Source organism: Capsicum annuum, chromosome 7, assembly GCF_002878395.1.
Source record: "Capsicum annuum cultivar UCD-10X-F1 chromosome 7, UCD10Xv1.1, whole genome shotgun sequence".
NCBI lineage: Eukaryota > Viridiplantae > Streptophyta > Magnoliopsida > Solanales > Solanaceae > Capsicum > Capsicum annuum.
This window is the reverse complement of record NC_061117.1, coordinates 144258063-144272981: the sequence shown is the minus strand read 5'-3', so window position 1 is coordinate 144272981 and position 14919 is coordinate 144258063. Positions and strand designations below refer to the sequence as shown.

The 14919-nt window shown below is 29.6% G+C and overlaps 1 protein-coding gene across 1 annotated transcript in view; it reads right to left on the bottom strand.

Annotated features, from left to right (window-relative positions):
- Nucleotides 1–12010: 12010 nt before the first annotated feature.
- The window catches only part of LOC124885789 (glycine-rich cell wall structural protein 1-like), a 41762-nt gene continuing 38853 nt past the window's right edge, over nucleotides 12011–14919 (bottom strand). Inside the window, exons 3-4 of the mRNA XM_047394037.1 lie at nucleotides 13130–13249; nucleotides 12011–12105 (exon numbers count right to left, since the gene is read on the bottom strand). Coding sequence (XP_047249993.1) covers nucleotides 12011–12105; nucleotides 13130–13249 — 215 coding nt within the window. The remainder of the gene's footprint in view (nucleotides 12106–13129; nucleotides 13250–14919) is intronic.

Below are 14919 nucleotides of genomic sequence, written 5' to 3'. Positions count from 1 at the left end.
TACTATATAATATTCATCTTTTTTCCTAGTAAAAATATTTTTTATTGTTGGTATTTTAAATATTTTATCTACACTTAAATCTAATTCTTTTCCTTTTATTTCATCAAATATATTACTGTCAAATATTATCTTTTGTTCCGTTCCTTCATCATTTAAATATTCTTCCTTTGTTATTATTTTTATATCTTCTTCAGTCATTTGATTCATCTATTTCGCTATCTATTTCATTATCTGTTTCGTTTTCTGAAATTTCATATATACTATCTTCACTTTCTAATTCATAATCTATATAATCTATCTGCATGTATTCGGTATTTTCTATTTTTATTTCTGATATTTGTTTATTTTTTGGATTTTTAGGTAATTTACAATCTCTAGCTAAATGTCCTAACTTTCCACAATTATAACAAGTACATTCTTTTATAGATTTCTTCTTTCTATATGGTCTTTTATGTTTATAATTTTTTACATAATATCTTTTTCTTGGTTTCTTATATTTATATTTTGATTGTTTATATTTCTTGTATTTTTTATGTCTTTTTCTTTTCTTATAATATCTTTCTTCGCATCCAAATTGGGGTGCTATTTTATTTTTGCAACAGGCTAAATTTCTTATTAATGTTTTTTCCATTTTTAATTCTTCTCTATATTTTTCACATAAGTTTCTATACCATTGTTGTAAATATTTTATTCTTGCTCCTAACGTATCTACTATTTTTGCTTCTTCCCAACTTTTTATTATTTTCGAACTAAATGGCTCGGGTAATTTATTAAAATATAACTTTCTTATTTCTTTACTTTCTTCTATACTATATGCTCCTTTGTAATAATATTCTTTAAATGCGCAAGTATATTCATCTATATAACACATATTACATATTGCTAATTTTAACATTAAATTTCTATTTGTATCTTTCATTTTGTTCTTCTTCAATTGTTGTTGTACTTCCAAATTCATCTTTTATAGCTGTTTCATATTTTTTTAATAATTCTATAGGTGTTAGTTTAGTTGTTGTCGATGATGTTCCTTCTATAGGTTTATTAGTTCTTAATACTTTTTTGCTATTTTCAGTTAAATTTGTAAACCATAGTTTTACTGATCCTATTAGTGTTTTTTCTATATATTCCGGTGCATCTGTTATATTTATATTATTATCTAATAATTGTTTCGTCATATATCCTATCCATAATTGTATTGTTTTTTCTGTATCTATTACACAGTCTAGATCTAAAAAGTTATAATTTTTATTCACTATTTGTTTTGGTTTCCATTTATCATATTCATTATATTTTTTAAACTTATTCTTATAATGTATAGGTTTTCTTATTTTTGTTGTTTTAGGTATTATATTTTCATTTTCTTTTTTGTCAAGAGTATTTATTTCTTGGGTATCTTCTAAGTTTTCCTCATTAATTTCTTTTTCATTGATTTCTAAATTTTTCATATTCGTTAATATTTCTGTATATGTTTCACTATCTTCGGATTCATAATTATCTGTTTCTTCAATATCTATATTATTTATCTCTAATTCTTCATTTTTTATTTCTAATTTTTCCTTAAATTGATTTATCTCATTTAGTAATTTCTGTTCTCTATCTTTTTCTTCTTTTTCTTTTTGTCTTTGTTCATACAGTTCTTTTAACATTTGTAATTCTTTTTCTAATTCAGCAATTCTACTATTTTTGGTTTCTTCTATTTTTCGTATTTCTTCCGTAGTTTGTTGTTTTATTTTTTCTATTTCTTTTTTCCTATCTATCTCTTCATTTTCTTTTTTTATTCTTACCATTGCTGTTAATTTATCTTCTAATTTTAATTCTTCTTTTTCTAACATTAAATATAAATGTTCACCTATTTTCTTATATCTTCGTCCTAGATTAGAAAATACTATTTTTATTTTTGATCCTTCGTAATTTTCATATATTTTTTCATCTATTATAAATTCTTCTTTATTCATTTTATTGTGAATAGGTCATGTTGATATACATATTCTAAACTATCTATTTGTGATTCTAATTTTGATATTTCATCTTTTTGCGTGTCTATTGAATTTTTACTAACTCCGGCAAATATATTATAATGTAGTCTTTCTATTCTTATTTTTAATTCTTTTCGTTTTTCAGAGATAATTTGTTTTAATTCTTTATATCGTTGTATTTTATTCATTTTAAATTATATTTATAATATCTCGGTGGATATCTAAATCTAATTTTATCATAATTAAGTGGTATATGTTTCATTCTTCTAGATTTTAAATGTGTTATTAATTTTGATTCAATACTAGATATTAATGTAATTAAGTAGGCTAATTTTTGTGGATTTTCTTTTGTTTTATTTAGACTTACATATTCTGAATAATTACTAATTAATGATTCTTTAATTTTTCTAAAAGCTTCTCTATTTTTAAATGGTCTTCGCATAATTAATTTTCTATTTTTGTAGGTAAATATTTTAACTCTAAATCTAATTTTAATTCTAACTCTAACATCTAATTTTAATTCTAACTCTAACATAGATTCTAACTCTAACATATATATCTCTTCCGTACGTTTTAAATTGCTGGGCTCTGATACCATTTATAGGGGGGGTGCGCGGATTAGGTAGATTAAATAGATTTAGTGATTTCCTCATATATGACTCATGATTTTTTATAGTCTTCCTTCCTCCCCTCGACATGATTCAGATCCTTTATCTTGCCAAGGCCTTAGTTCTGAATCTGCAAGATTATCACAAAGTTAACACAATTAATATTGGTCTACCACTGATCAATATGGTCTCACAATATTGTATTTTTCTCCTTATGATCTAAATTTTTTATTATAATAATGATTTAGACTCTATCAATAAATTTTGGTGTCATCATAATAACTCAAAATTAGATAAATCAATTTCTCAACATATAGTGATTGATCAATTCACTTTTTCACTAGTTGAAGCTAAAATAGTTAGTTCAACCTCCATAAAGAGTTAGCAAATCATAATTTATTTCTTCATTTCAGTAAATAGCACCAACTTATTTTTTTCATTATGTGCTATCAAAAGCATTTTTCAGTACAACGGAATTTATTTTAATAACACAAGCCACATTTTTTTCAAGTAAATATACCTGATTTTCTTGTGCCATCTTCTTAAGTACTTTTACTTAATTTCATGGAAAGTACAACTAGACACATGTCTCATATTTTATTAGGCTAGTAAACTCTTATTTTTTTCATATCATTTTCACATATTTGAATCAAAAGGAGTTGCATGACTCATACAATCAATAAAATGTATTTCACAATTTTTTCCACCATAATGTGACATAAAGTTCATCACATAATTTAGGTATTTTTCATTCCAAAAATGAAATTTATCTCACCCAAATATTTAATGTCAAATGGCTACTCAACATTTTTTATTCTTTATTTGATAACATGTTAGAGCCAAATATAAAGACATGAAGTCATATGCAAATTAATTATGACATGTCATTTACTCTAATAATAATTATGCACTTATAACACCTTTTTAACTCATTCTCAAAAGTGCAAATGTCACAATTTTGTGGTGATTTTTTCTCATTTCATTAGCTCCCACTATTTTGAGATTTTGAATACCACTTTATGATTATGAAAAGTAGTATCATTCTTCCATTAAAAATATTAGGTAGAAGATTTTTTATCTTTCTTCCACAACAAGTAGAAAAGTTTTTACCTTTCCGACGCTTGAGTTAAGAAAGTAGAAAATATTTTACCCGTCATCTCTTCCCTTTGATCTTTTGAAGAAACTAGTGATGCTGAGATGTTGAGATCTCCAAATTGATATCCACATTTTTTAAATTGTAACAAAGTATGAATCTCCTTAAAATTGTTGGTGTAATATACCGCAATTACAATAAATGATTATAGTTGAAAATAAAATGAACAAAACTGAAAAAAATAAAATAATCTTCTTCTTGGCTAAGGCGCGGATATCTCGCTTTCTTTAAGGAGATTCAAGCCCACTGCAGCATAATCTATACCGATCCAGCAGTATATCTCCTGACTTGTCCCCTCCAGGATACAACAGCCCATCAACGTTGTACAACTCAAACAACTCCAGATTAGTTGAAGAGTCCAAAGCTCCACCATAAGAATATCTTCCTTTAACATATATTTACTCTCTTTGTATAATGGATATAGTTAAATACTTAGAATATTTTATTTATCTCAACTCTTTCTTTCACTAATATAATAACTCTGATTTGTATAGTGAATATAGTTGTAGACTTAGAATATTTTCTTTGTCTCAACTCTCTCTTTCACTACTACACACTATAATCTTTTTTACACTTATCATATTTTTTTGTACATAATCTCTCAACACAAAGGAAGAACCACCACTATTTATAGGTGCAGAATTCTTCCATATAATGAATAGAATGAATGAGGGGAAGTAATGTCGGTAGATAAATAGTGTTGATGTTACATAAGTTATATGAAAGTAATGGCCATGGAGTTACAAAAACTAATGACCTTGAGAGTTACAAGAACTAATGGTCACATGAGTTACAAGAACCTATAATCATCTTTATCATAATTTATACCCACTAACACAAAAATATAATGTGGTGAGTTACAAGAATAATGACACCACTTTCTTCACTTTATGCCTATTAATTGTCATGCACTTTAATATTTTTATTTTAATAACAAAATGCACCAACAGGTAAAATAAAAACTAATATACTTTTGGCAAGAAAAAATAAAATCTCAGAAAATATTTGTTACACCTAAAAAAAATTATCGTAAATACTACCATATATGCTAACCGTGAAAAACAATAACCAAATGCATACTACCTTAAATTATTTGATAATCTATTTTTTTACTTTTTCGCAAAAGGATAGTTAAAAAATTTTATATTTAGGTAATCTTTTTTTGGGGAAAAAAATTTTAGGCTTCTATAAATTGAGTTTTCTCCTTCAACAATATAATAACATCAGGTATATTCTTATAACTACTTTTTCGATGAGCTCTAAAGATGTCTTTTATATCATACAGTTCAAATATCTCAATTATCATATTATCTTATTTTAGTTTCTGTTCAAGTCTATATTGTTGATAATGAATGTTTGATTAGACTTTAAGAATTTTTTGTGTTAAGGTTAGATTTAATAATATTGTTCTAATATATCAATTATTTTATTTTTTATTTTTTTACTATTTGTAGTTTTTTTGCTTAATACAGGTAGTAGATGAACGTTTAGTTGGACTTTGATGAATTTCTGTAAAGGTTAGAATTTAATAATATTATTATATATATATATATATATATATATATATATATATATATATATTAATTATTATATTATTTTATTCTATAATTTACAAGTGGTAGATAAATAGCCAGTCAGACTTTGAAGAATTTTTATGTAAAGGTTTAAGATTAAATTATTTTTGTTATTATCTATTTTGTGATGGTTCACGTCATAGGAGACAAAAAAATACTAGCACTTCACGCATGTCTGGAAGCATAAAGCCGCCTATCTTCGATCTCTAAAGTTAATTGCTATTTTTTCAATAACTTATTTTTCTTTTATATATTCTATGTTGATTAATGACTTGACATGAAGCACTGGTGCAACGCACATACACTTGACTAGCTATTTAAAAGGTTTATTAAGTAATTTAACTTTTAAGTTAGGAAGAGTAAGAATCATGGTTTGATTTTTCGGGTAAAAAAATATATAGTAATATTTTTTAATTCTATATTTAGAATTATATGTCTTTTCCTATTTATATTCGTAGATGGTATATGAGATATCCATACTCATGCAACGTATACTAAATTAGTTATATTAATTTTATATTAATTTAGGTCATTGCTGCACTGATTGTTTTAATATTGTTTAATGATATGTGTGAGTTACAGTAACATGTCATGTTACATGAGAAAATTGAAGGAAAGGTGTCTTTTAAGTCTTGAATGACGGATTAGTAACATTGACCAACTTAAACGGTCAAACATAATTAGGAAAATTGGTTAAGTTAATTATGGACTTGATTAATATTTTTAAAACTTTCTAATCTTTTTAAAAATACAAATCAACCCACACCCCTCTCCTCTCCAAATCAACCATCTCTCCCCTCTCTTTCCTCTCTCTCTCGACAGTTTTTCTCAAACTTCTCCCAACCAACAGTTTTGCAAATTTCTCTCTTTAATTCTCGGTGACTTCAATCTCTGACGAAAAATAGTTGGGCTTCAAGTTTCTTTTTGACTTTCAACCATCAATCGATGTGACATCATTCCTCTCTAGTGACAACAACTTTGAGTTCTTCATAGTTCCTTTTCTTCTTTCATAAGTAAAAAAATAGGGATTTTTAGTTTTGGAGAAAAACGAAACTTGAGTCAACTTCTCTTCTTGTATTGGTTAATAATTTAAATATTTATTGCTTAAATTTGAAATGGAGACTGAAGAAAACCTTAGTTTCTGGTATTTCTTCTTTTCTCCTTTTTAAGTGAAATATGATATTTTGTTGTTATTGTAGTTCTTATTGTCAAATGTTGATTCGATTTGTTGGTGTTTATTGAGTTTTTTAAAGTTTGATTTTTGTTGTTTGTGTTTGTACAAATAAAATAATAATATTGGTGTTTTTGGTCACTATTGATGTTGTTGGTATGGGTATTGTGTTGGTGTTGCTGGGTTGATTTAATGTTGTTATTGGTAAAAATAGTGTATGTGATATTAAATAGTGATATTGATGTTGTTATATTGAACAAAATCTTGATACTGGTTTTTTTCTACAATAGATTTACCATCAGATACAACAGATTTACCATCTGATACAACAGATGAACCATTTGATGTAACAGATTTACCATCTGATGTAACTGATGAACCATCTATTGATGAAATCCTATCAATTATTCCAACAGGACGACATATCCAAGACTTTGATTTCTTCCAACAGATTATTCATCTATTGCCACAGACGACCTTTATATTAGAAAAAATCTAAACAATATTAATAGTTGATAACAGTTCCAACAGATCACTCATATGTTGCAACAGATGAATAATCTATTATATAGACCATCCATCTGTCTCAACAGATGAGTGATCTGTTGGAAGAAATCACAATAGTACTGAAATTGTTTTTATTGTTTCCAACATATTACTCATCTGTTGCAACAGGTTAGTTATAGTTGTAACAGATAACCCACATGTTGCAATAAATATGTGATATGTTGGAACTGTTATTTTACTGTATTGTACATGTTAGATTTACTGTTATCCTTTTTTTTAACGATGCATTAATCAATTATAATCTTTTTTATTTTTCTGTTTTTTTAGATAATATGGCTCCCTAAAGAAAAAACTAAACCAAGTTCAAGTAAAGAAACAAGTGAAGCAGAAGATAATGAACATGGGGATAAGGAATATTTTAAAGATATGATCCAAATAATAATAGCCCTTCCACTAAAGAGTTGGTCAAAACCTTCAACTTTGATAATTATCCTACGAGAATACAATGCGATGGTGCCATAGATTTAACTGGTGATTTGGTGGTTAAGTCAGCCATGGGAAAATCTTTTGATACCCTCAGAAAAATACTTTGAGACCAAAAATTGGATTCTTATTTCAGGGATAGCTGCTTTGGGCAATATCTTGATTTATCGAAGGACAACAATGCTTATTTTCAAATGTATATGGTATATGATATTCTTAAGCATAGGTTTATGCATGAAAATAAAGACAAGATGGATGAGGTGTGGATAAATTACTGTGTCATGCTTATTTGTTTTTGTTAGAAGGAGTTTGCCATAGTTTCTGGACTAAAATGTTAGACTCCATCTCCTTATCAGCTTATACCTATTCTAACCCTAAAAAAGCATCCCGTACACCCAAAAAAGACAAAGGCAAGTCTAGTGATAGTGATGACTTGGTTTAATAAAGCTCTCTGAGGATCTTTAGACATTTAACAGCTATCCTTGGGGTTATGAAAGCTTTAAAATAACTATCAAATACTTGTTGACCCCATTAACGCCAAACATAGTCAACTTATATAGATTTCCATGGGCTTTCACGGTAAATATTTCTTTTATTATAATTTATTTATTTTTTATTCAATAATACTTTTGATTTATTGATGTTGTTTTATAGGCTCGGGCATTTGAAGTCATTCCTTATTTGAAACAACAAGTAAACTAACAGGAAGAAGTTTCATGTCCAAGAATCCTAAGATGGTTGTTGGACAAAACAGATAAAAAAGTAAAATTTCTTGATCTCTTCAACCCCCGAAGAAAGCAGTCAGTCCAATTCCAATTAAGTTTTTTATTTTAATTAATGATATTTTTAAATAATTTAATCATCATTCTAATATATGTACTGATTTATTTTAGATTATGCATCTTTGGCTTATTCCGACCCATCAAGAGTTGAAGATGTAATTTTTTCTTACTTTATAATTTGTACAAACTTTATCGGATCCTAATATCATTGATAGAATAAAAAAGAAATTGTTTAGAGCATCAACCATCACAAAAAAAAAAGAATTTTGAAGGGTGGACTTATTGTTGATAATGTTAGTGATGATGGAGCTGGTGGTGGTGGTAGTGGTAGTGGTGCTGCTTTTGGGGCTAATGATGCTTCTCTTGTAATTTTTGAAACAACAAACCATTATGATTATATCATACTAGTTTTATATAATTTGCCCCTCCTAGCGAATGTTCTGCATGCAAATGTCAAAACTGTAAGGTGAAACATGATGGACCGATTAATGTTATTAATGTATTAACTACTTTTGGAAAAGAATTGACATCTAAGAAGGGTGTCATTTCATCAAAAAGGATATCATATCCATATACTCCATTAGAGATTAAGGCGGCTAAGTGGAGAAGAAAAGAAATCTCCAAGGCATTATCAAGAATTGAAAAAAGCAAAATTTCAACTCTTCTGTCTTTGTCTTACACTTTTGATCAATATACAATGGCTACAGGAGAGCAGCATGGGCTGAAGAAGGTGAATATTTATGATCTATTTTAAAAATCAAACAGACTACATATTTGTTTCAATAGATGACACATCTATTGAAAATTATCAAATAGACATAGACATCTATTGCAACAGATAACTAACTTATTACATCTGATGCATTATATGTTGCAACATATGTCTCATTTATTGGAGAAAATCAAACAGGTGGCCAGTTATTTTAATTTTTCCCAACAGATAACCCATCTGTTGGGACAAATTACATCAAGACTTCCTTATTATTTTAGGTTATTCCAATAAATAAGTCATCTATTCCAACAGATGACTCATCTATTGGAAATTGTCATACAGGCTTTCTACCATTTTAATTTGTACCAATAGATGACCTATCTGCTACAACAGATAGGTTATCTATTGAGATAAATTAAATCAAGACTTCATACTATTTTAGTTTGTCCATACAGATGAGTCATATGTTGCAACAGATGGGTTATCTGTTAAAATTATCATACAGGTCTTCCTTCTATTTAAATTTGTCCCAATAGATGACCTATCTGTTACAACAAATAGGTCATCTGCTGGGACAAATTAAAACAAAATGAAGACTTGTTTGATTTCCTCCAACAGATGAGTTATCTTTTTCTATTTTTTTGTATCTATGTTTTTAGCATTGACAGTTTTGGCTATCCAGGTGAATGTCACAGTAGAAGCTAGTGTTGAACAACATAATACCATAGTTGATAATCCATCAACTGCTTCCAAAGATAAATAAAAAGTGAAGCATGTCAGTTCGGAAGAATGAAATAATTACCTGTTTAAAGGATTTAACATCTCGAACGAGGCTCCAAAAACTAAAAAGTTGATCAACGACTATTCAGAATAGGTTGTCGATGGATTGTTAAAGCTTCATGCCAGCAGGTATATAAATCATTTTTAAAGATATTGATTTATACAATTCTTTTTGTAAGAACATGACATTAATATATATAAATCATACAGAAAATAAAATGACGAAAACTACAAAGTGAACCAATCGGGTCTTGATTTTAATATGTTAGACTTTGTTATTGCACATCCCAGAATGAAGAATTAATTCTATTTTATGTCATAGCCCCCAATTTGCTAGAATGATGAGGTTTAAATGTCATACACTATCTTACTATTAATATTATATTTAATTGTATCTATTTATTAATTTTATTGTTACGTAATCTAAAATATTTGATAATATGTGCAGCACATCAATTTCATTTTTACTTCATCCGAAATAAGGTCAAGTTGCAAACACAGTACAATATAGATACACGATAGGTAATTATTTGTACAAAGTTTACATCAATAATGCCTACGATAGGTATTATCAAGAACAGTCAAAAGTTTTTCAAAATGAGGGATTCTTAATCAACATCATCAAAGGTTTTAGCATCTTACTTTGTCATTTGGTTGATGAAGTGTACATCCCAATAAATTATGGTGATGAATTCCATTGGGTGTTGGTTGTCGTCATTCTAAAAGAGAAATGCATCCGAGTTTATGACTTGATGTTGGGAAGGAGACATCTAGGCTATCGTCTGAGATACAAAAGCTGGCCAAAATATTGCGTACTTACCTTGACATAAGTGTCTTTGTGAATCAAAAGATTCGTACTGATTGGTCAACGATTGAAGCATACTTGGATAAAATGGGTAACCTATTTGATGTAGAATATGTTGAAGGAATTGCTCAACAACCCATTGGTAGACTATAAGTATCATGATTTAGTTTCATTTCATAAATTTCATAACTCTTTCATTAATTTCAAGATATAAATTATCTTATATTTACAAATACAAGAATTGCGGTATTTTTGTTGCCGCTTATGCCGAGTATTTGAGCAATGGATTGCAAGTCCAAATGATGGACTTGATGCTGGATTACTCCATAAAATATATGCTACTCTTTTATGAAAATATGGAGAAATAAAATATCAAAAACCATATGCAAGTGACATTAAAGATCCGCGATGACCAAAGCTGAATTTCATAGCACCGGATTAAAAATAACTTGTCCATATTGAGTAGATCTTCATAGATTGAGTCTGTTAAAGTAATAACCTCTCCTTAGGAATTGTTGGCTTCAAAACTTAAATTTTTGATTTATTTGTTGAGTCGATCATCTATACCCATAACAATTTTGTATATTTCATGTATTTGTCGATTTATTTCATGTATTTTCTGGAGGCTTTGATTTATTTTATTTTGTCTATGAATTTTATTTTATCTGTAGCTTTACACTTATTAATTGAAATGGAATACTAGATTCAAATATTTTAGCAGATAATCGATTTATTGCAATAGACGACATATCTGTTTGAAATTATCTAATAGACTTAGACATATGTTGCAACATGTAGGTGATTTGATGGAAATTATCAAATAGGCCTTCCTGCTGTTTTGATTTATTCCAATAGATGACCTATATGTTGCAACAGATAGACTTAGATATAAACATCTAAATAATGCAATCAATGACCAACCTATTGCAACAAATAAACTATCTGTAATAGACTATTTATTGCAATAGGTTAGTCATCTATTGCATTATGCATATGTCAATATATCTATATAATGAACCTGCTGCAATATTTGAACTTAGTAACTATTTTTTGTGCCAATTCCTAAGTTCCCAAATTTAATAAACCAATTCAATTTTCATCAAACATAAAAAATTATCACTACATGTAAAGTTACATGAAATAAAATTTGTCATGGTGTTTATGTTTCTACATCTTCTTCTTTTACATACACAGGCTCCAACCTTTTAGTTATTGCCTAATAAGCCCAGACCTCTTGCATCCTTTCCATAGGGTTGTCGCACAAAAAGTTCTTGGATTGGAAATTTCTATGCCAGTTAGCAAACATTCGATGTGTCCAAGAGCGTACGACCCGTATGCGACACTAGTTGAATATTTTAGAATGTCTATGTTTTGACCTTCAAAATCCCATTTTTCATTCAACACTTTCGTTGGCAAATGCTTCATCGGTTTACTTTTCCTCAACAAGCTAGGGAACAAGTTAAATAGTGGATGCATCTTGGAAAAACAATTGGCCTCTTCGAAGACAGGTAAGTTGCAGTAATAAACCTTCACCATTCCATTCTTGAGTAGTATCTAAAGAGCCAGAAAATAATTTACGTCCACGTTCATGACTTCAAGAATTCTCTTTTCCTTAGTCCAGTCCTTGCCGTGTGGATATAGCCTCTTTCCTCTAACATATTCAATCATATCTTCATCCCATTCGAACTTAGAAACTAATGAATTAAATCTCAGGTCACCGGGAGTTAACCCTAGATGAATGAGCTTATCGTACCTATTCTTGAAATTGTTGTAGAGGTTTAGGTCCATTATCGAGAATGCTAATTGCCTGCCCCTCATGAGGCAGAGAATTTCATCAACATACTGTGATATAATGAGATAATTTTAAAATAGGTTAGTAATTTAAAAAAGAAAAATAAAGTGGGAAAATGCAACCGATGGTCAATCTTTTGCATAGGGTTCTCTGAATCTATTAACATATTATCCATCTAATATAACTTATGCAATAGATAGATAATTTTTTGCAATTAATGAACCACCAGTTGCATCAGAATATCCAGATATTGCAATAGATGACACATCCATTGTGTAGCTTCTTCTTTATGGAGTAGATTAGAAGGTTAGGTTAGGAAAAGTAAACATTTCCACTTACCACACTTTCATATCTGTCATCTTCTTGAAGTCTTGGGGCGAAAGGCGTTCATGGTAAAAAAATTTATGCATTGCTTGGAATTTATGTACTTTCTCAGAGCAGCCTTCTATTTCATGTTAAGTTTCGCGTATATGTTAACCTTCTTCAATGGTCCTTGAACTTCATCAACTTTTGAAAGAGGAGGAGGATTTGCAATTTTGTTTTGTTTCATATTTAAGAGTATGTGATTTCTTATTCCTAACCTCCACGATATAAATGTATGGCTCTCTCACCTTCTTGGATGGTATGACACCCCTCTTGGGTTTCAACTCCTCAAAAGTATCATTGAGTGCATTTATTTTTTTAAAGAGTTTTTCCTGTTTGTCCATGCAGTCTTTGCATTTGCAATGAGAAATGAGTATGAAGAGTTGTGAGAGGGACCACTATAAGGGTTGAGTTTAAACATACTTATTTTTTCTTGAGTATCAACATGCTCATCATCGTAACTGGCAGTAGCATCAGCATCAGCATGGCTACCACTAACATCAACAACTCCACCAGCAACACCCCTAGAAGTAGCATCCAGATCTGTTACAGCAGGTTGGTCATGAAACGCCTCAACATGAGGCTGACCTTGGCCAACTGCTCTTCTTATGGATGTTTATCCAGCCAATTCCTTTTTATTAACTCTACCGTTGGGTCTGTTATTATATCAACAAGACCTAAAGTAATAAAAGAAGTCATCCCCAACTCCTTCTCAGTGGGTACAATCCATGGATGCACAACCTATAAAAAAGGGCAGATACGTTTATTTCAAAGAATAATTTATAGTAGGTTGGGTAACATGTTAACACAGAAAATTTATAAAATAGATGATTCATATGTGGCAACAGATTGACCATCTGTTGCATAAGTTATAGTAGATGGGTAATCCGTGAATTTTGGTTCAGAGAACCAAAGAAACAGATGGGTAATCTATTGCGACCTATGACTTATCTATCACAACATATTACCCATCTGTTGCACCAGTTGCAGTAAACTGGTAATCTGTTAAGATAAATTACAACAGATGTCCCATCTGTTGCAACAAATGGACCATCTATTTTAATATCTTTATTTGAGTTAAATTATTTTACTTGAAAGAAGACTTATTGTATCATTCGGAGGGTTAAGGAGATCAACCTCCTTAATTCTTGTATTTCTCTTTGCAGTCAACCACCTAAGGATCTTTGGATGAGAAACCCCATCCGAGTAATGCTTGACCTACTTTTGATGGGAGGAATGACTTCAAATGCCCAAGCCTAAAAAATGTAAATAGGAAGCAAACAAAAGAAAGTCATAACAATTATTCAATATAAATTAATGCAAGAGTAAAAAATTAGTGATTAAATTTACCATGAAAGCCCAAGGAAATCCATATAAGGAGATTATCTTTGGGGATAGTTTTGTCAATAAATATTTGACAGTCAACTTGTTCCTGTTATATCCCTAAGGATAATTGTAGAATTTCTCCAAATCCTCAGCAAGCTCCAACAAATTATCTTTTAGGACTTTATAGATGTCTCTTGCCAATATAACGTAATGGGCAAACCAAACTAAGAACAATTGCTCCTTGTACTTCTTTAGTATGGTTTTATCCTTGATATCTTCTAACAACATCGTGGCATTGTATCCACGTCCATCAATGTCTAACAACCCATCTATTTTTTCCTTGCGTTTGTTGATTTTGGTAGGTGGTCACTTGGACAATGCTTTGCCTTTGTTTGATGATGGTGGTTTGATTGTTCTGCTTGCCTTGGAATTTTTAAAAGGTGTTTTCCTGATGAAAGGTTCCTTTGGATAATCGTATCTAAAGCCTATCACTATGGTAAGATCTTTCATGCCAAAACAAACCGGCATGCCACAGTAGTTAATATAGATTTCATCCATCTTCCCCTTAAAATCCTTCTCATCCCCTACGTACTTGATCCTGCACTTGAGAAGACCATATACCATGCTTATTTGGAAACATACATTGTTGTCCTCAGGCAGCTTAAGAAAGTGTCCAAAGTAGCTCTTTTTAAAATATTCCTCTAGTTTTTCCTTCTTCATAGTATTCCTAAAATATCAAAAGGTTTCCCCAACTGAGATTTAACTAGAAAATCACCAGTTAAATCTACATGGTTATCTATCGACATCTCAACTTGAAACCTGTCAATATTAATTATTTTGACAAGATTATGTTGGGATTTCAATCTGAATTCACGTCCCATTGATAA